Source organism: Lepidochelys kempii, chromosome 2, assembly GCF_965140285.1.
Source record: "Lepidochelys kempii isolate rLepKem1 chromosome 2, rLepKem1.hap1, whole genome shotgun sequence".
Lineage (NCBI taxonomy): Eukaryota > Metazoa > Chordata > Testudines > Cheloniidae > Lepidochelys > Lepidochelys kempii.
Window position 1 is genome coordinate 205,698,887 of NC_136381.1, and position 22,633 is coordinate 205,721,519.

General features: G+C 42.0%; 1 protein-coding gene across 1 annotated transcript in view; it reads left to right on the forward strand.

Annotated features, from left to right (window-relative positions):
• The window catches only part of COLQ (collagen like tail subunit of asymmetric acetylcholinesterase), a 65,616-nt gene that overhangs the window by 37,021 nt on the left and 5,962 nt on the right, over positions 1-22,633 (forward strand). Inside the window, exons 7-15 of the mRNA XM_073329527.1 lie at positions 2,884-2,946; positions 8,494-8,520; positions 9,180-9,224; positions 10,028-10,063; positions 11,094-11,174; positions 16,831-16,927; positions 18,663-18,802; positions 20,823-20,942; positions 22,435-22,555. Coding sequence (XP_073185628.1) covers positions 2,884-2,946; positions 8,494-8,520; positions 9,180-9,224; positions 10,028-10,063; positions 11,094-11,174; positions 16,831-16,927; positions 18,663-18,802; positions 20,823-20,942; positions 22,435-22,555 — 730 coding nt within the window. The remainder of the gene's footprint in view (positions 1-2,883; positions 2,947-8,493; positions 8,521-9,179; positions 9,225-10,027; positions 10,064-11,093; positions 11,175-16,830; positions 16,928-18,662; positions 18,803-20,822; positions 20,943-22,434; positions 22,556-22,633) is intronic.

Here is a 22,633-nt window from a genome sequence, read left to right on the forward strand (position 1 = left end):
GTGGGTGGGTGGCGGTGTGCGACTTGGGACCCGCGCTGGTGCTGGGGGGTGGGACTGGCAGGCTCCCTACCCAGCTCCAACTGGCATGTCTCTGCAGCTCCTAGCAGGAGAGGCAGCCGGGGGGCTCTGCCAACTGCTCCCACCACAAGCACTGGCTCCACAGCTCCCATTGGCCAGGAACTGCAGCCATTGGGTGCTGCGGGAGCAGTGCCTGCAGGCGCGGAGCCCCGTGGTCCCTCTGCCGAGGAGCTGCAGGGACATGCCAGTGGTAGCCGGGAAGCCCCCCCGCCCAGGTAAGCACTGTCCTACACCCCAACCCCCAGCCCCGAGACTCCTCCCACACATCCAAACTGCTGCTGCTGGCCCAGGGGCTGCCCGCCTCTGGCACCAGCCACCGCAGAAGTCACTAAGGTCACGAAAAGTCACAGAATCCATGATTTCCGTGACCTCTGTGACAGACATGCAGCCTTAATTATAGGTCCCTCTAGCATGCACAAGATTGGTCATTTTCCTGCATGGCCATTCAGTTATCCCCTTCTTTGGACATGCTACATACACTTGTTGACTGCACAGCTTTTTATTTGGGTACCTCCAGGTAACAAGCTCAACTGATATCAGTGGAAGGGACCAAGATCTGGGTGTACACTGATCAGATTTTTGAAATACAGGTTCATGGTTTTGTTCAATCAGTCATGATAAAAGTTTCACTTGTTATATTGTCTTTGTACTTTTGCTAGCACTACTGCTGGGGCCATGACTTCAGTTCAGTATCAACAAGGTGTTAATTATAGTGACTGTTCATAGTAAACTGCATGGAAAATCATGGGACAAGCTTTGTGTTCGCTTTAATGGAGCGGTCAGTGATGAGTGCTCATTGTACAGAAGCTGTAGTATACTCCTTCACTGAACACCATCTTATATACAAGATGCACGGCTGTCACAATAGCTGAGATATACGTGCTGGTAACTGTGCTTCTCCATTCCAAGATGACCCTGTATCTCTTCAATCCGATAAACCATTAGGCAAAAGGAACACATACAGTGGTTGCCATTAAAAAGTCAAACTGTATAACCAGCATCTCAGAGTCTCCAGTTATGACTTGCTTTTTGTGTAGGGAGATGCTGCAGCATCTCAGATGCCATGTTGTGGTGACTGTTGGTAAATGATGACAGTGCAATGTTTCTGATTCCAAACCAAACTTGGAAAGCAGACTATAAAGTCTTCCTCCAATTGGTTACTGATAAAAGTTAGGTAAGGAATATCTTGCTACTGTACATGGTAGCATCTGAATTTTGAGGCTTCCTTGAACTTAATCTGCACAATGGTCATTGGCGTTAAAGGGCTCAGTGCTCCATTTGTGGTGGGAGTGGGGAAGTGATCCCTCTCAAAAGTCACGATATGCACCAGTATTTTCCCCCAGTGGCAGCAATGAGAATGGGAGGATTGCACAACCATCTAGCACCTCAACACTTTGAGTTCTGAGAGCAAATTAACTGTATTTTAAAAATGAAAAACTGGTTCAGTTGGCCATTTCCATCCATGAATCCTAATCCTTTAGTGAAGGTACCTTTCTGTATACAGACAATTTTCTCCTGTTTCATCTATTAGTGTAGCTTTTACCGTACCCCTTACAGACCCCACTCCTTCTCATCTTTCTCATAACTTGGCTCCAAGTCCTACCTTATTTCTTGTTCTTTTGCTTCTATCCACCTCCTCTGTTCTCCTGCTTCTTCTGTTCTTTAGATTTGTTGTCTTCTACTCTTCACTTATTTCTGTTTTCCACCAATCTATGGTAAGGTTGGCTTGGCCTAAATAGATTTCTATAGGTGCCTGTTCTTGTTTCCCTAAAGTACATTCCTCTTTCTCTCCCTTTTCCACATCCAGGTCTTCTGTCTCCCATTTTCCAGCCTCCAGAGGCCTTCCTTTTCCTGAGTTATTCTTCCAGACCTTTTTCTTTCTACAAACCTCCTATGGGCTGTTTTCTCCCTCTTTCCCCATCTCCAGGTCTCCTTTCTCTTTCCTTTCTCATTAGTCCTCTTTCCGGTTTCCAGTCTCCCTTAGACATAACCTTCCTCCAGGTCTCCTTTCTCCCACATTGCTTCTCCAAGCCTTCTCTTCTGCTCCATTAACTCTCCCCTTGCCTAGGCTGCATCTGGCATGAAGATCTTGCTCACCACGGAGGCTGGAAAGGCCAAATGCACTTCCTTCTGCAAGGAGCACAAGGAGTCCAAGTTTGCCTCCCTGCTAGGGCTTCTGCTTCTGCTGTGACTCCAGATCTCACCCTTCTCAGATGCTCATCTGACAGGCAGTCAATACATTGGCTGACAACAGCCAGAGAAGAACCTGCAAAGCCATGTGTGGACACAATGGTTGCCAGGCAGCACTGCAGGGTGGTAGATGTCTGAGGCCTTGATTGATACCAAATGAAATCACTGTTAGAATAAAACCAGCTAGGTTGTATCTCTCCATACCAAGAGGATCCCAGCAGGCTACAGCATTTGGTCACTATAACCCAGGGAGGTGGTATCATTAAGGCACACCAGGTTGAGTCTATAAGCCTTGGCATAGGGGAAAATGCTACCGGGGATAATTTGCCCACATGTCCTTGTGCAGGGTCTAGGAAAACTAACGCATATATTACTTAGAAAGAAAATCATACCCAAAGAGCTGAGAGTGGAAGGAATGAGAAAATGCCTGATGACTCAGGCTAAGTCAGTTGGCAGTATACAGTTTGGATTTACACTATAAAACTACACTGAGAGTTGTTAAAGTCAGGCATGTTTCATACATTTGACGCAAAAACTGAATCATCAGTTGTTCCAATATGACACCTTTCAAGAGCCGCAGTTGTTAACTCTCTCTCTCTTTTTTAACTCCTTTAGGGTGAAAAGGGGGATTTGGGTGTGATGGGATTGCCAGGTACAAGAGGACCAATTGGCTCAAAGGTTTGTTAACCCAGCTGCTATATATTCAGACATCGGTTTCTAACACTGTGTTTGCTTCCCTCATGAACTAGTAGAAAGCACTTGTGGAGATTTTGGTTCTGTTTCAAATAACAGTAGACTTTGGGGTTTTCTTTTAAATACAATTAAAACCACAAGATTTTCTTCTTGAAGCTAAAAAAGGTTGTGCAATATGGCATGCTGTGGCTACTTTCCTAGATTCTTACTCAAATGCTTTGGTGTAAATCAATGTAATTGGGAAGAGATTCGTTTTAAGAGCAAAGCATGTAACCCATCCCATTATTTTCCCTCCAGTCCTGTAAGATTATGTGGACAAATTCACCCTCTGTTATAACCATGCACTCTCATTGCTGTGTTTAATAGTGGGAAGAATTTGGCCCATGTAGACGATGGTGTCTCTGGATATTAGATTAGATTAGATTGTGGCTTCTGAATGTATATGTGTATGACACAAAATATGAGGGAATGGGAAAAGGTAAAATATAAGGCATCTTCTCTGATGACTTAATCCTTCCCTCAAAGGTGCTGAAACCTGTTTCTCTTGTGGGAGAGGAAGGCTCTAATGGGGGTACCCTGGTGGCTGCACAGAACAGGCAGTACAATGTTATAAGGCTAGCTCGTTCAGATTCCTGGACTGGATGTTGGAACAACCAAAGAGTAGATTGCCATCAAGACTATGTGGGCTTAGTGGCAGGTGTGTGAATACCCCAGTAATTCAGACACAATCAGTCACAGTTATTCTGCTCACTATGGAGTCTCAGTACCTAGATTCCAGGAATTTCCAGACTTGCCTGTGATGCTAATTATATGAAGAGCAAGAACTTTCTTTCTGAGCAAAACTTTGGGTCACTTATTTGCTTTACATTTGTGATACCATGTAGTTCACGAAAGCTTATGCTCAAATAAATTTGTTAGTCTCTAAGGTGCCACAAGTACTCCTTTTCTTTTTGTGAATACAGACTAACACAGCTGCTACTCTGAAACCTGTCATTTGTGCTGTAATACTTCTCAGGGCATTTCCTCTGTGTAAAAGTCTGCAAACTGTTCAGCATGTGGTGCAGGATATGAAGACTGTGCTGCCCACTTGGCTCTGAAGAGAGAAGGGGACAGGAGAACAGATATTTGACCTTAGTAACTATATTTTTTGTAGAATGTAAATTTGCAACAGTTAAAGAAATAAAAAACAAAGAAAGCAGTAAACTGCCTAAATGCTCCCATGCCCTCCCATGACACGTACACACTGAGGATAGGCCTTGCGTTCAATGTTAGAGTTGAACTAATATCTTTAACATGACAGGAATAGCACAATCTCTCTCATGCAACCAACAAGGGTTTCCAAATATGACCCGAACTCAAATGTCAATTCTACGCTGACCAATGCAGAGAGTGTGTTATTTCATCCTGCTCTTTATGTCACTACCTTACTCAAAAACGGAGCAGGAAAGATGAAATAGATGCAGTCGTTTTAGTCTGGGAGCATAGTATAGTAAAATTTCATTACCTGAGTGATAGAAAGGGAAGGTGAGTGTCATTTGATTTGTAAAAATCTACAGAGGCATCATTTCAATGGTGTCACCCTCTGCAGCATGGCAGGCCCTCTGCCCACCCCTTCCCATGGTCTTTCCGCACCAGTTCCTCAAGTTATGGAAATGTTGATAGTACAATGTCATTGGAAATTAATCAAGTTGGGTATTATTTCAGTGCCCTTTCTACCACAAATACACTGACAAACCTGGAACAAGTATGTGGATATATTGAAGAAAATATTTAAAAATCAACTTTTTCTAATTATGCTTTCACATAGGGATGCGTTGCTTACCTAAAAAAGACATTGATCATTAGTAATCCTAGGGAAATTAGCCTTGACATGTAGGACTGGAAACATTTATTCATCAAAGTCAGCAGCGTTGTCTCTGTCCAAGGCACCTCTGCTAGACACATTATCACACAAGTTGTCCTCATCTGCAACGCACTCACACATCTCTGTACAAGGCAGGCTGCTGGCCAAACATTTGCGGGCTGGTGAGTATCTGGTCTTTGCACACAAGCATTTGATTAGCTGAATGATTGATTCAGGAATGCATGGTATTTCACACACAACTGATGTGATCAGTCCATCCTTACAGACCCATCCATGCCCAACAGAGGAGAGCAGTTTTGGATGTGCTTGATCATCCTGGAGTCCTTCCATTACTTGATAATTTGCCCTCTTGATAGTAGGTATAAACACACCCCTTGTCAGTGGCAATTTTTCTCCATTTGCTTCTTGGAAAACATCCACCAACCTAGCTGTGCAAGTGTCATTATGTTGGCCATCAAATGATAAACTCAGCATGCGAATGATTCCAAGTGCATTTGACCTCATCAGTAACTGTCTCAGCCTGGCTGAACACCTTCACAGTGAAGAGAGAGTCTATGGAGGCTGAATCAAATGCATTCCAGTAAAATAATTGGAGATCTCCAGCCAACCTTGCAGGAGTGTCACATCCTGTGGCTTTTAAGGTCTGAGTGATAGGGACACATCTCTGAGGGCAGACAGTGATTCTGGTCTCCAGCAGCAGGCACAAAACCAGAATCTTGCTGAAGTCTGGGGTAGTGTCTCACAGAGAGCATTAGGACATCTGTGTCTTGTGCAAAAATCCGAAGTTTAGTAGCATTCCTCTCTGTGGCATTGACAGCATGCAAGATAATTTTAGCGTCAGCCTCCTCATGATACTACGAAGAAACTCCACTGAACAGTGCAAGGCAGCAGCTTCATTATGCCATGTGATGCTGAAATTCTTTGAGCAATTCTTCACATGCTGGAGCACTTCTCCTGCGAGGTATGAGGTTAACTTGTACTTCATGCAAATATGAGACGGTAGCTTCTTCATTGTGACATTGGAGGTGTTTGTGAAGTCCAGTGATTTTGTATTGGACAGGCTCAATACCATGAAGTCTCTTCTTTCTGGTCATAGTTTTAATTGAATCCTCTGCATACACATCAAACACAAGGAGAACTTTGTCAAAAGTCCAGTATTTACTTTGTAGCCTCATGGTGAAGTATTCAGCCAAATCTTGGCAGATATTAACTGTTTCTGGTTTGATGAGAGCTTGTACCTCAGCCATGCCATCTATGATTGCTGTGCTGAAGGCCTTTGCTGGCATAAGATATTAGTCACACTGTTAGTAGGTTCTGGCTTAGGAAGAGCATGCACGATGTGCATTAGTTTGCTGTTCACCTGGCATATATACGTTATTCTATTTCATTTGAACATGGATCGTGATACCATGGAAAACTTTTACGTTCCCAAAGTCTCGTGTAGATCAACATCCCGATGAGATCTGGACACGATCAGGAGATGAGCAAACAATGACCTGTCTGTGGTTCGCTCTGTAGTAGTCCCTGCCACCTTCACTCTGACTTTCTTCTTTGCATTAAAGCACAGCTTTAATCTGTTCTTCTTGATGGGAGCCCTTAGATTGATGGAGCCTTGGATATTCTGTTGGGTTTTGAAGGCTTCAGACCAGACATGACCCAAAATGTACCTTCAACTGACATCTCTAACTAGCTCATCACTGAAGTCTGCTTTCGTCATGATATTGAGGTGCTCAGGTCCATCATACACAAGTGCGTTGCCAGTGTGAGTAAGCTTGTCCTGTAGCTTTAAAATAGCCCCTTCTTGGCATTTAGCAGCACCTAATAAGTCTATATGGTGCTTGGTTATTTCTAGGAAAGTCATCTCAGCCGCACATAATGTTTTGTTCAAAATTCAATAGAGTTCTGTGGTTGTCAGGAAAAACTGGGGAAAAGGATTTGGATGCTGTGTTACGCCTACCAACCCCTCAATGATGTTCATTGCTATGTTTCCATGCATTAGGGCTTTCTCTGAACCAAGTGCGCAGAACTGCTGACCTTTTAACAACCCAATTTCCTCTTTGAAATTCCTCCCATATGTCAGGATCAGACTTTTCTCTTATTTCAGGAAGGTACCAGGCTATCAGTGCAGAATAGCTGGTTAAATCTAAAGCAAAAAAGTATTTCACAAAATCTTCCAAGGCTGCGAGGTGCAAATTCCAATTAGCAGTCCTGCCAGATCAAATAAAGAGCAGCAAAGATTTGCCCACAGCTGGTAGTTGTCCCAACATCTTCAACTTTTTCCTGGTACTCGATGTATTTCCTTTCCCGCCTTGCCAAATTCAATGTATGTATACACTTCTTTTAGTGTGTAAGGTGCCACTGAACATTGTGTTTAACCAGCTCCTCCAAGATTCAGCTACTAGTCGCTACTCTTCATCTCCACATTGGTATCTAAAAATGAGCAAGACCAAGGTAAAAACAAGAGTTGTGTAATAAAATATGTTGGGATTGTAATTCATTATGTTATGTAATGTACGTTGTGTAACTATATGCAAACCATTTGCAGATGAATTCCAGTAATGTCTGGCTGAATGCTGACATCCAAACTAGTGCCCCATTACAACTTTTTTGGCATAATTAATAAAGCTGATCGTCAATATCACTGTGAACTGCCTCTTTTTTTGCCAGTCATGGCAAATCAGCTTGGTTGGCCTTCCATTTTATAGTACCGTGCAACATTAAAAATAAATAAATCAGGTATCATGTCCTGAGCAATAACTGATAGCACAGTACTGTCAGTCAAGGGCCACAATTTAACTGTGTTAGGGCCTCATATTTGACACACCCGTGTTAAAGTATAATTTTTTTTTAATGGATTTTTAAATATTTTCTCAAATACATATTTACATAATTATTCCAGGCCATATGTGGTACCATTGTGTTTACAGTCAAAAGCAGTTTCAAATGATGCACAATTCAACCCATTCCTGATGATACTGTATTATCAGAACCTAAAGACCTGGTGCTGGAGGATGGGGATGAGAGAGGGCAAGTCCCCCTGCCACGCTGCAGAGGGTGACACCATTGAAATTATGATTGTGTAGATTTGTATGAATAAAATGACACCTCCCTTAGCTTTCTACCCCTAACTTAGCACGGAATTATACATGCTCCCAGACTATTTGTTGGGTATTTCTTAAGAAGGAAAAACTAAACGTCATCGTAATCTTCACATTGGAAGCCAACTAAAACATATTTTAGGGACTTCACTTTATATATTTGCCACTTAGGAGAAAAAAAACGGTGATTGGGAAATTATTTCTAAAATGGCTTGGGGTTATTAATTGCAGAGACTGAATAAGATTTAATTAAACCAGTAATTGCATTTGCTTTCTGCTCTTTTAGTTTTTAAAGCAATTTCAAACATGATTAGTGTGCTTGCTTTACCTGCTGGCTTTTTCGTGTTGTCTTTTGGACTGGAATATCTTGCCTTTGTCTTGTATCTTCATAGCTATACTTTTTCTCTGCTCTCTTACAATCTACAAAGAAAACATTTAGATTTAGAAGTTGGGGCAACTAATTATTTAAACTCCCCCCTCCCCCCGACTTTTAAATTTGCAAGATGTGAATTCACTTCTCAGAAGATCTAGAAAATGTGAAGCAGTAAAATGTCTCTCTTTCCCTTTTAGGGTTATCCTGGGAGTAGAGGAGAAAAGGTCAGTGTTGCAATAACTTAAAAATTGAAAGCAATAATGGAAACTATTGTAGAAATATACTATACACCATGAACAGGTTGAGATGCTGAGGATGTGAAATCAGAAGATCCTATGAAAGGAGAGTGGTATTAAGACTTGTACTGAGAAGAAAAATGGGCATGTGGTGTAAGCACTGGGCTGAGCTCCCAAAGCACTGGATTCAATTCCTAGCTCTTCTTCAGACTCCCTATTTGAACTTGTGAATCATTTTCTCTCTCTATTCCTCATCTGTAAAATAAGCATAGTAATCCCTCCTTTGTCTATCATCTGTTTAGATCATAGGCTCCGGGGGGGCGGGCGCAGAGAAAGTCCCTTACCATGTGTGAAGATGGTGCATAGCACAATGTTTGCAGCCTCCAGACTAGAGCCGGTTGAAAAAATTCAAGTTTAGCAAATGTGCCCTTTTTTCCAATGAGTTCTAATCTAGATACTGCTGTAATATAAATATTAATAATAAAGAAAGTTTTTAAGTGAATTTGTAATCTGCTGTCTGCCACACACTGTGAATGTTACTATATGTTACTAAATTGCCTTCGCCTGCTTAATGCTTCACACAGACAAGAAAAAAATCCCCTATGAAACAGTAACAATTGTCTTTATTTCTACCATTTTCCCCCCAGGGAGCCAGAGGAGAGAGGGGTGACAAAGGCCTCAAAGGAGACAAGGTACGTTTTTTGGTTTCACACTGGCTTTAAATTAAACCTGAGCAAACATAAACCAGCCTAAAAATCCTTTTCAAATGGGTTTAGCTGATAATATCACATTGTTCTGAAAATAAACTGAGATTTGATGATGTGGATTTTTTACCATAAAATTAAATTCCCAACCACATAGAATGTGAGTCCCTCCCGATGTAAGTACAGGAATCTGATTAATGCTTTGGGCCTTGTCCAGATCAAAATATCAGTGGTCTTTTGGGGTAAATGAGATTCTACATAGTAATCACAAAAAATATTTGTTAGCTATACATGGCCTCACAGTAATCATCGCCTTCTTGTGCCAGGCATTTGTAGAACTGCTGCTAAGAAGGAAAGTTCACAGAAATGCCTCCATCACTGACCCTAGAGTAATTCTTGGGTTATATGGCCCCTTCATCAATCAGCTAGGAGGAGGAGTTTCAGGGACCTTTACATTTCAGCCAGTGAGTGAAGAATATTCTCCCGTGTTAGGGTGCTGGGACATGTTAAGCATATTGCATTGTGTTAAGACCCTCGAGATCTCTGGTAGCCCATTCTGGCTAATTAAAAGAGCCACACGCAGCCCTGGCCACCAGGGATTTTTCATCTTCAAGCTACTGTGGCACAAAGAGGCTGCTGCCCGTTTATAATGAAAATGTGTCTGGAGAAATTGTCTGGCTACAAAATCTCAATATATTGTCTCCTTTGGAGTAAATCAAAACAAAAACTGATGCTATGCTGTCAAAGATCACTCAGCGTGTTTTGGATTACTCTCATCTTTTGCTTTACAGGGGTATATAGGTTTCCCTGGAATGCTGGGGCAGAAAGTAAGTAAACATGATATAGGGTCTGCTTAGAAATTTATGTAAGCATCCACATAGACACTTGGTTCATTGGGTGGTTTCAGCAGCATCTAAGTTCCAGAACCATGGAACTTGGTCATAGGGTGTCAAAAAATTGAGAGTTTCATTTTAATCAGTTGACCAGTATTTTGCATCCCTTGAACCAAACCCTGCAGTCTTTTTATTTTCGGTGAAGACTGCAGGTTTTGGCTAAGGTGAGTTATTTTTTTCATTTCTCTTTTCAGGAATATTTATTTGATCAGAAACTTGCCCCCACTTTAAGTTTCCAAACTCTTGTTTGTGACTTTATAGCCGACACAATTGCATGCTGTTATTAAACCTCTCTATTAAATAGTATTCTGATTTAGAATGACCCGCTTCTAAATAGCGGGGCTTACCCTGACTGGCTTAGGTACCTCCATTTATCAAGAACTAGACAAATAATTATAATTCAGATTTAAAGATTGTTTTATGGGCAGAATCCTTAAAGGAAGGTCTATATGTAACAATCATAATCCCATTTTGTCTGGGAAATTAGGTTAAGAAAATAATGACTACTTTTGAGGGGGATAGCAGAGGAAAGAGCTGATCACCTTTCTTACTGGTGATTTTATTACTTATGGATCCTTGCAGCAAACCTAGATACTTCTAAATGTGTCAGAAAGAGGGTTGTTAGCCAAATTGCCTGGATAACTCCATGTCTGCTAACCTGTTTCTAATTTCGCCAGCTGGCTTCTTCTTTAGATGAGGGACATTTCTGAGGGATTTTGGGTAAAAAAATAAGTTAAAATTTTAAAGTATATTTTTAAAAGTATTTAGTTATAACCACAAACTGCCAATATATTTTACAACAACAGTGGTATTCTCTTAGGGCCAGACTGTGTTCATAGAGTAATAGTGTACATTGAACGTACTGAATTACCTGCTGTGTTGTATAAGACACATATTACCAATTTAATACATATTTATATACTTAAGTCCTGCTTCTTTTCCCTCCCACCCCCGACTCCCAAAGGGAGAAATGGGTCCAAAGGGAGAACCTGGAGTGCCTGGGCACAGAGGACCTATTGGAAGACCAGGAAAACGAGGCAAACAAGTAGGAACCCTACGTTTTCTCTTTACGAGTTTTCTGGGACTTGTGTGGTTGTGATGAGTGACTAGATCCTCTGTCATTTCATGCACCAATATTTTGTTACATTGATTCTCTCCACTTTTTCTGCATAGAAATTGGATGATTTTGAATATATATAGGTGGGGGTGTGTGCATGCATACAGTATATAATGTAAGTGTTCTACTTGTGTAGGAGTTCAAGACTGACCAGTCATACAGTCAGAATTTGAAGGTCGAAGGTCAGGCTGTATGTTATCTGAAATGTAATTTTTCCTAGATTGATAAGATTTTGGTTGAGTGTAACTTCAGACAGGGCTGTGATCTTCCCTCTGAGTGCCAAGCTGCATGGCAGGGGTGTAGTTCTTACAGCTGATAGGCTCCAAACCCCTGCCCTCGTTGACATTTCCCTGTCAGAGCTGGCAGCGAGGGTATCCCCGTTCTGACTCTCAACTCAAATGAGGGCCTGGTTCTCTGGTCCCACTGAGGTACAGTCAGCACAGGACAGGACCCAAAGTGTTGGGAGCAACAGTGGAGCCACAAAAAACCTTTGTGGCTCCCCAGTACTGAGGCTGGCCTGGAGTCAAGGCTGCTCTAATTTCCCCCCAGATGTCAATAGTCCCAGGGATGGTTATGGCAGACAAGGATACCCAGCATGCAGTGATACTCCAGCCATGCTGTTGCCATTGGGGGCTGTGAGAAGGGGTGGCACTAGATTCTTCAGGCTAAGACCATTCTTAGCCAGCCAGGTAAGCTGGCTTTATGGACCTGTTGGGGCACTGGCGAGGCCATAGTGAAGGCCAGCATCTGGTCCTTAGTCTCCCCAACTAACTTTCTCACCCACATGGAGTTGGGAAGCCACTGTACATGATCAGAGCATCCCTAACATCTGCCCTCAGCAGCAGAGTGGGGCAGAGTTCATTGGCCCTGGTGTAAACACTGCACGGTATCCCATTTCCACTCTAAGGAAAGGTTTTGGAAGTAACCAGTTGGAGGAAGCCTTTATAGTCTGCTTTCCAAGTTTGGTTTGGAATCAGAAACATTCCACTGTCATCATTTACCAGCAAGTCACTACAACGTGGCATCTGAGATGAAAACAAACTATCCAGTGGTGCAATTTATAGCAATGTTACTCTCAACCTGGAACAAATATGTCAAGGGGGTAATGCTAGTGGTTCCACAATGTAATGATTGGCACGCTACACTCTGAATCCAGCAAACTGCGTTCAAATCTCAGCGGCACTTAAATGCACTTTTAGTGGCTCTGTCATGCATTGGACTTCTAGAGCTGGGAGGGCATTCAAAGACTGTGGGTTTGAATCCCACCAGAATTACACTTCTAGACCCTTCCTTGTTAGCCCAGTGGTGAGTATCCCTGCCTGTCATGTTGGAGGCCAGAGTTTTATTTCCTGATGGGAAACTGCAGTTTTTGAGGGCAGAGTAGATGATGATCACAGTGGTCCCGTCTGGCCTTCTAATCTATGAATGAATATAAAATACAAATAATTAGTAAGAGGTAGAAAGCTGGAAGGCAGTAATGCTGAAGTAAATGGGGGCTCTGGGTTGTGTAACCAAAGGTGTCAGATTATAATCCATCTCCTATGGTTCTGGCAAGACCGCCATGCCTAGAAGACTGCGTTTAGCCCTGGGCACCACATGCCAGAAATATATCAACTGGAGTTCAGCGAAGAGCAAGAAAGATGATTAGAGACTGGAGGAATTGATTTATGAGGGAAGATTAAATATATTCAGCTTGGCTAAACAGTGACCAGACTCAGAGAGAAACTGCTTGTGTGCATTGGAAAAGAGCCACTTGGCACTCTAATGGACTAGATTAATACATTGTGGACTCACAAGAACCATTGGTTTGTACTTCAAAAACACAGTAATGTTACTGTGTAAGCACTAAGTATGCCTCCAGTGCCATTTTAAATTCCAATCCTGCAATTGGATCCACATGGATAGACCCTTGTGCCTGGGCATGGCTCCCTTGAGTTCAAATGGTCTTTGCATGGGTCTCTGTCCACACAGATCAGACTGCTGGGACCTTTGAGTGTAAAGGTCCTACCGCACCTAAGTGTAAAGAAAGGAAGCTGTTACAAAACATTCTTACTGTCTCTTCTACTTTATGGAGTAGATCCTGAGATCGCATTGATTAATCATCCTGGTTACATGTATGGAACCAATCATCATAGTACTGCATACAAAGGATAAATCCATGCACTCTTAAAATGGTGACAGAGGGCACGTAGCAACTTTTAAAATGAAAATAATTGAAATCTGGTACAGGATTCACCAGATGAAATAATATTACAGTAACTTGTTCTTTTTGGGGGGTTCAAAATAATTATATGTATAGAACAAACATCTTCAAATTCTTTGGGATTAGGTGTAAAAGCTGATAATTGTATAAGGAAGTTGATGCAAGCTTCTCCAATACAAGTTGTATACGTTTCTCCAAGTAATTAGAAGTATTACATTAATTATGAACTCAGAAGAGCTAATATGCATCATCAGTTGCATTTTTAGTACGTTTCCTCGTATTGCTTCCTTTACAGCCTGAACCAATTTTAAACAATAATATTTGCATACAGTTGCAGGAGCTCCAGCAGTTCCTTTGTAGAAGCTTATGTTCAATGGCCTGTTGCAGGTATTTTATTTGCAAGATGGTTACACCCAGCACTGAAAATCTGAATCATTGATCTGATTTGCTGGTGGTGCAGTGTCAGTAGGAATAAGTCTATGTGAGATAATGCCTTACCATGTGGGAAATTTTTAAATACCAGTTTTTTGCAGGGTTAATCCTAAAAATAGAGTACAAACTAAATGTAGAATATGCAAAATAGGTCTGTCGCATGATATGGAGAGAAGAATTTTGCCCTTTCAGATGTGAATTTTTAAAAGTTGCTATGTACCCTCTGACATCTTTCTTACACTGTGTTAATTTGTCCCACCAGAAGGAAAGGGCACAGATGTCAGCCTCTGATGCCTAAATAGAGAGAAGGCACAGTGCTCACAGTTCTTTAATACTTGGAGTTGCAGTAACTTTTGATCTTACCAGTTTTTGAGCTTGGGAGCTTTGTCACATTAAGTAGTATTTTACTCAATAAGTAATCCCATTGATTTATAGGAGTACTTGTGGTGTAAAGTACCATTCCACAAGATTACGGGTACTTTAATCTGGCCCTAAATTAGAAGTCAAAATCCCATGTTTGGACATTAGCATCCGAGTACTCTCTGGGTGTCTAAATGTTAATTTGAGCACTAATCTTAGTTGTGCTTAGGTTGAAAATTGGGTTTCGCTCTTTGTTGTTGATCAACTAAGCTAATATTTTTATTTTCTCTTTTTAAAAAAAACTTTACAATGTTGTTTTAAGGCTTTGCTGGCCTGTTATGTTGCTTGTGTTAAATGGGAAATCTGTATTTAAATGGCTATTTGTTAAACAGAGAAGATAGCTTTCACCCACACAGAGCTGTTTCCTGTCTCCAGAAACAGCTGACATCCCTGTATAAATGTCTGCATAGCAGCTAAATTAAGAAAGTGTTACTTCCAGTTCCATTCTGAGATCCATCTTGATTATCTCATTGGCTTCTTCAGTTGTGTGCTGAGTCTTCAGGGGCATATCCATTCTGAAAAGACAGGCAGACTGTGGAACTCAGAAGTCACAGCCTTGCTGCTCACAAACTGACATAAAAAGGACCATTCCCTCAGTTTTGCGGCATGGAAATTGACACTAAGTAGCCAATCCAGGATTTCAGTGTTGACAAGGTAGAATGTCTTATATCGATCATGAGCGAATAGTGTTACTTGGAAAAAGGCCCTTCTAGAGGGCTGGTTCCCTGCATCTGGGAAGATTAAATTTTGTCTTTGAGAAGAGCTTTCCCGAGTGCTGTAGGGATTCGTGAAAAGAAACAAGGCAAAAGACATTCAAGTGTAAATTATTGTCCTGGTTTGCTCTATCTGTATCGAGCAAGGAGCATTAGTTGATTGTTCATCCAGTATATTGCACATGGAAATCAAGCACCTCTCAGACAGCCAGTATATGACAGTTTATTTCCTCTGCCGTATATTCATTTTGAGGGGGAGGGAGGTTTCCTAGGAAGTTTCTTGGTTGTTACTCAATTTTTTATTCTTGTGCTCTGCCAGTTTTGTATACCCATTGCATAATGTAAGCAATTTTGCCCATCAACATGAATATTCACATGGACACTAAGGTTCATTGGTGAAAAAGCAATTATTTAAACAAAGTGAAATATTCCATTAATTCTGGATGGGCCCTGGCTACAGATACTGCAGATGACATTTAAAGTTATCCATGGGATACAGAGTATTATATAACACAAAATTATTTTAGTATACATGGCTATGTGTACTCTCCGTTACTCTGAAACAAGACGTGCAGTGGCCTGTCGTTATCCTCTGAATGCATGTTACCCTAGAATTACACCATCTCATTGGAATTCATCACCTTTGGGATTAAAGGAAAGTTAATACAATATATACAGTTTTTACCATGCAAAATGGTGTGTCTTGTTGTATCAAGGTCATACCAGTTATGTAAACCATGAACTAAGTGATGCACCACGGAATTCTGGATCCGTTTTTAGAAAAAAAAGAGAGAGAGAAACGTAATCCTCAGGTACCGTACAGATAAGATAAATATAACTATCTTAAATAAGTGCCATCATATTAAATTCAGAAACATCTCTAATAGGAAACTGGGTCTCTGAGCAATTTGGATTTGATCTATTTTTCTAACTGGCATTTCTTTTTTATTAATATCTGCATGGGTGCTTTTAAAGCGTATGAAAGAGACAGTACTGGCTAGAGACAGGCAAAGAACTGGCAGATGCTGTGAAGTCCGAGGGCAAAATTTTCAAATGGACCTAAGTGAAAGTCGGTAGGACTCGAGCTCCAAATTAGTTGTATAAATAGGACTTAGGTTCCTAAGTGGCTTTTGAAAAAATTAACCCTAGCCCAAAAAGTGGCAATAAAAATGGCATCCTGGGGTTCCACGTTTATTGTGTCTCATTGATTCCAAGATCAGATTTGCTCCATTTACAGGTGAAAAGAATTTTTTTCTGCCAGCCCTGAAAACTCAGCCTAGGCAACAAAAATCAAGCTTCCCTCCTTGTGCATTATAACCAGTTGTAAAAGTTCTGCAGGACAACCCCACTGTCATGTCAGCAAATTATATCCTCCTCCATCACCTCAGCACAAGCCCAACCATCAAAGGGTTTGCACCAAGTATAGATTGGAATTCGGTAAACAATTCTGTAGATGATGCACAAGGAGCAGTAGAATCCAGCTCACTCTGCGTTGCCTCCTGCATGGCTAACAGGAGTGAACCCTAATTTCAATCACTCACATCAGCAGAGATGACTTTGACTACACACAGAGAACAGATCTAGTTAGAAAGATGGCGCCACTTTTACATAGTCTAATCTCAGAGCAGAATCACAGTAGGACTTTCCTCCTCATTCATGTATGAGAATAAGGTAGGTTTCCCTTTCCAGTGTCCCCATGCATGGCGAGTATGAAGCGTACGATGTATGTGTTTCCACTGGTGAATCTGCTTTGTTTATGTTAAATGTAGTAGACACTAATTTGCTGTGTCATTAATGAATGTTTTTCATATGCTAGGGACAAAAGGGAGATATTGGACCTGCTGGAATTATGGGTCCACCTGGCAGGCCTGGTCCTTCAGGTCAACCAGGTCCACCAGGACCTTCAGTATCAGGTAAGAGAGGCCACTCTTAGCAGTCATCTTCCCCATCTTCCCTCCCTCACCCCCTCTTCTGGCCTGTATCATGTTGTTAAACAGGTATCGGCACAGAAACTTCCATGACATTTTGGTTGTTCAGCCGCAAGCTGCCTGGGTTGAGGAAGAGACTTCCCCTGTGGGCAGGTTGTTCCATGATTGTCCATTATGCTGGTTCTACTTCCTCTGAAGCATCTGTTATGGTTGCTAATATTTAAATAAAAACAGATAATCTGGCCCATAAGATTCCCTAAAGACACTTAACTGTTAATAGCAACTATTGCAACTTCGGTATCAGCTTTTATGTTGTGGCAAATGTCTAGCTTTCTTCATCTCCAAAGAGAAACAAAGCTGCCTAGGATTTGTGTGAATTTGTATAATATTCAGTAATAAGTCTCTTCCTCCCTCCCCCAATCTCTGCCATATACCCGAGCACAGAGGCATTTGCAGCACACGAGAGAGAAAGTTCTTATCCTAAAACCCCATCCTGTGGTGATGGGCTTGAGGAAGAGGAAAAGCTATGGCAGCCTTGGAGGATTAGTGAGTCCTCATAGTAGATCCTGGGAGACAGGAGCCTTCCTTCTCAAAATGTTCCAGCTTACAAAGCAAGATTGATCCTTCTAATCACGTGGTGCAGCCCCACCCTGAACTGCTCTGCAAAAGAGAAGCATATCAGATATAAGTGATGCCACAATAACAGCTGAGAAGGAGGGGGGGAAATGGGAGAGATGAAAAGGAGTCTCTCTCTCCTCATGTGTGATGCAAATGCCCCTGCAGTCTGCATTTTGTGTGTATTGCAGAGATAAAGGCAGAGGTTGGGAGATGGAGGAAGGAAGAACCATATTATTGAAAAATATACAAATTCAAACATACGAATTCACTCAAACCCTAGGCAGATTTCTCTCTCTTTGGAGATGACAAAATCTAGACACGTGGGACAACACAGAATCTGATACTGAGGCAGCAATAGTTGATATTAACAGTCAGGTTTTTTTCCCTAATGATTTTATAATGAAGCGTAAAAAAATATGTTCGTTTTTTTTTTTTTACTAAAACAAATGGCTGGAAACCAAGAGTGTCTCAGATGGGCACCAGCTGGTTGTGCTGCTGCTCATCTGCTCAGTTTTCTCTTTCCCTTTGCCGCCTCTTGGCTTATTCAGTGGGCGAGAGTTACCTTCTTTGCAGTGGCTTGGAAACAGTACACTTATGGCGCTGGTGGCTGCCTGGGAATGGATCTTCATACAGCTGATGTCCCTCAATAAGAAACACCTAGGCATAGACTAAATCAGCTGGAAAATTCCAAAGCAATGTTTTCTCCATACTGCTGGGAGGGCAACCAAGATCTTGAGATTTAATTCTAAAGGTTCCACTCCACCCATAGAAAGCTCCACATATCAGATTTGCTAATTCCAAACCTTTTTGGTCCAATAATTTGAGTTATTATCCTAAAACCTCACCCTGTGATGATGTCCCTCCCCATACTGTTAATATAGGCACTCTTAAGACCTGCTCCCACATAGCAATGAGTTCCTTGAACTCTCAGTGAAGTCTATGGGAGATAACACTCAGCACCTCACAGCGCCCAGACCTTAGACAGATGTGAATTCAACTTACTGGTATTATGTAGTCCACATTCAGCTGTTCCCCTCTGAGGCTGGGTTTATGTTCTGTGCAGTAGTGACATAACATGGCAGCCTGGTATTTTGCTTCCTAGGACAATTAGCAATAGGACCAAAAGGGGAAAGAGGGCTTCCAGGGCCTCCAGGGAGATGTCTCTGCAAACCCCCACAAAATGTGAATATCCCACCATATGAGGAATCCGTGATTGGACACAGCTATCCAAAAGTCCCTGCGGTAAGGCAGCTTGTTAGGAGGTTAAGTAAATGATTTTTAAGCACTTTGATTTTAAAGGCACTGTGTTGGCCAAACTTCTGGATCAAAGGGAGAACTTGTCTAAATGTCATAAGTGTGCTTCAGAGTTTTATTTCTAGTATATAAATCTTGAGAGTCAGTCTAGGTGAAGGACTTGTATCCTATAACAAGCCCCAAGACTTGGTGTGTTTGGATACTATGGACTGTCTTGAAATAACACCGACTTGGGTATGTGGTTTAGCCCATTTCTAGCATTCTCTATTTTGGAATTGCAGACATTTGCTCTGACCTCAGTATATTTTGAGGTTGCTTTTATTATTGATACTCAGTTTGAATGTTAATGGATACTGGATAAAGGAGGCAATCTTGGAAGCCATATCCTAATAAAACTGAGTTGTCATTGGTTGCATCCCACCACCTCCTGAGCAATGCTCCCTTCTTGGCAATTCTACTGGCTTACTCCATTTGTCCTTACTCGCTTGAGTGTTAAGAATTTGAATTTAAGTTTGCACTTATATGTCTCCTCTTCAAAGCCATCTTTGTGTGCACCATTGGAGTCCCCTTATATCACCTAAAGAAAAGTGACATGCTGAGACAGATGCAACCGTAAAAGATCAGGAGAGATATCTCCTGGCCTGGCTTGCTAGGTTTCATTATGAGCAGGATTCCAACCAGAGCTGAATAATTCAGTAGACACCTACTCACATTTACAAGTCATCATTCCTTTCACAGCATGTCACAACTCCAATGTTTTCTCCATTCTGGGAGCTCTTTGTTGGCTTTGTGTAAAGTATCAGCTCAGGTTCACATGTCATTAACCCGCTTCAGTCTTCTTCTCCGTAACTGTGGCTCATTTTAATGTTTAGATTTGTTGTAGTGTTCAGGATACGAAGGGTTCAAACTTGTAGTGGTTGAGAAGACAAAACTGCCATTTGATTTCAACTGAAGTTAGAGCTACCGTATTGGGCCTTCCTCTTTTAACCGCGAATGCTTTACAGTTGCAGATTCAACTCTTGTTGGGGGAGGGAGACTCTAGTCTTCCCTGTCTTCCTTCATTTGAACTGAAGGCATTTTTATTCCATGCTGTTTTTAATGGTGCTGAGTTTTGTTAGGGGCCCTGGGATATTGTCATGCTATGTAAAAATAAATTACCCTTGATTTTTTAAAAAGAACTAATTCTGTTTATCTTAGTGGAAATCAGGCTCAGACATTATGTTACTAAATCCATTTTCTTCAGATGCGTTCCATTTACTTTTTCTTAATTTAAAAATGTTTTGAATCCTGCTAAAATTAATTTGATTAAACTGCTAAAGGAAGAGATTACAGCTTAATGCCTCTTGCTGCCAAATTTCAATGGCTGAGACATAAAAGAATTTGGGAAGGGAGAAGCTCATTCTATTTCTCCTAGTTTTGAACTAATTTTTCTATTCAATTAAAAAATTTGCTTTGGATAGAAACAGACACATACAGAGAAGTACAGGTTTCCATGCCAGTGAAGTCTGAACAAAGTAATAAAAGCTAAGTAGGGCCTCTAGCAATGCAATTAATTGTTTATTTTGCAGTGAATGTGCCTGAAGAAATGGTGGCACACTCAATGTATCCCCAAAAACCCTTTGGTGTGCATGTGTTTTGTAACTGCTCCTCCAAATACCCATTTGTGTATAGGAGCTTCTGCACAGGCATGGGCTGGCACAAGCATTGTTGTGGGAATAGCCGTTGTGCTGAGTTCAAAAAATTTGGTCCTAGGAAACTGGGACACTAGCTCTTTAAAACTCATCTCTCTTAACAATTACTAGCTGTCCTTGGGTGACCTGGAAACGCACAGGTTTACATTTCAGCCTGGTATTATTAATACAGTGCTGCTTTTGGAATCAATCTATTAAATAATTTTTCTGTTTGATTATCAACATACGTAGAGCTGTTTGTCAACCCTGCAAACTAGACCCCATGAGTGAAACGCTGTTTGAAAGGATCCTCAGTGATTTTGTTTTCTGTGTCCCAGATTTTTGTGGTGAACAATCAGGAGGAGTTGGACCGGCTGAATACTGAAAATGCTTTAGCCTTTCGAAGAGATCAGAGATCTCTGTATTTCAAGGATACCATCGGATGGCTTCCAATCCAGGTAAAAACAGGATGAATTTCTCAGAAGGCATCTGATTTCATGAAGATTTATGTTCCATTTTAAAAACAAGATTTGTGCTTTTGAACTTTGGATTGCATAAAGAAAAATTAAAAGAAAAATGCTCATTTTTCCCCAGTGTTTGAGCATCTAATTATTTTCTGTGGAAACTTCTCCTAAAAAGTGGAGCACTGCCAGAACTGATTAAAATTTTGGAATTCGTGTTCACTGGAATCTTAACTATTGGTATTAAATTGTTAATGGTTTCAGATTTTGGAAACCTCCCTGTGAGGCTGGCTCAACTGGTGAACAAACTGGGGTTGAATTTTGTGTATTAGGGTGGTGTCACAGGGCAGGACTCACCCCTGCGGCACCCCCTGCTGGTCTCTCAGGGAATTAGCTCTTCCAGCCTCCGGAGCGCCCTCTGCAGGCTGGTGTCCCACTTGCCCCTGTGTCCCTCCCAGACCCCACTGCCCCTTTCCCTGAGGTGCTGCCCCTTGGCAGTACCCCACACAGATCTGGGTCTCCCCTCCCCAGGGAACCCCCACCCACTATCCCCACCTTGCCTCAGTCTTTGGCTGTCCCCTGCAATGCCAGTACCCCTTTTTAGGCCATCTGCCAGGCCTGCAGCCTGGGGCTTTTCCAGTCTGGAGCCTCCCAGCTCCTCTGGCCTTCTCCAGCCCTGCTCCACTCCAGGTACCATCTCAAGCTCCCCAGCAACCAGGCCCTTCTCCCTCTAAAGGCAGAGAGAGAGTGTCTGCTCCTGGCCCACTGCCCTCTTATAAGGGCCAGCTGAGCCCTGATTGGGGCATGGCCAGAGCTGAGCCTGCTTCACCCAATCAGCCTGGGAACTGCTTGCTCCTGGGCTGTTTTAAGCCCTTTAAGGCCGGAACGGGTGACCACCCCGCTACAAGTAGCAGAGAGGCTTTGGTATTTGACCCATAAGGCAAAATGTAACAGGTTTGCCAGAGTGTTTGGACCCTGTACAAAGCCATAACTCATGAGAAGTTGTGAAAAACACAAGTTTTGTACAAATGCCTGCAAACCAAAACCTCTGAGTTGCACACAGCTGTAAGGGTTTGATCTAAAGGTCACTGCAGTTGTCTTCTGTGGGCTTTGAATCAGGCCCTGTGTGAGACCCTTTTAGTACACACCTTGAAATAACATGATCTGAATACCCGGTTACAATGTAAAGCAGTTCCCAGAGGTTCCGCTGTACTGACAATTCCTGAAAAATGTCTCTTTGGAGGCGGGCTCAGATCAAACCTTCAGACATTCACTAAACCCTGAAGAAGTTTAGATCCAGATCCCAGGTTCCCAACCGGCTCAGTAGTAGGCCACACCAAATCCTGGAAAACCCCAAACTTTGGCAAAGATCCCATTTGGATCCAAACTATGTGGCTTGTACCCATCTCTGTCACCCGCTTTACCTTTTTAATGATAACAAGACTCTGATAGTTCAGTTCTGGTAATTGTCATGTGTTTATTTGGATAGCTTACCCCTTTCTATCCTGTGGATTACCCTGTAGAGGATGGCAGCACCTGTGGAGATGGCATCATCCAGGATGGGGAAGAATGTGATGATGGCAATACTATTGTGACAGATGACTGTATAAGTAAGTCACATGTGGGAAGTGTTATTTCTTTCTTTAAACAAACCATAATGTCAATCACATGTGCAGTCCATGACGTCT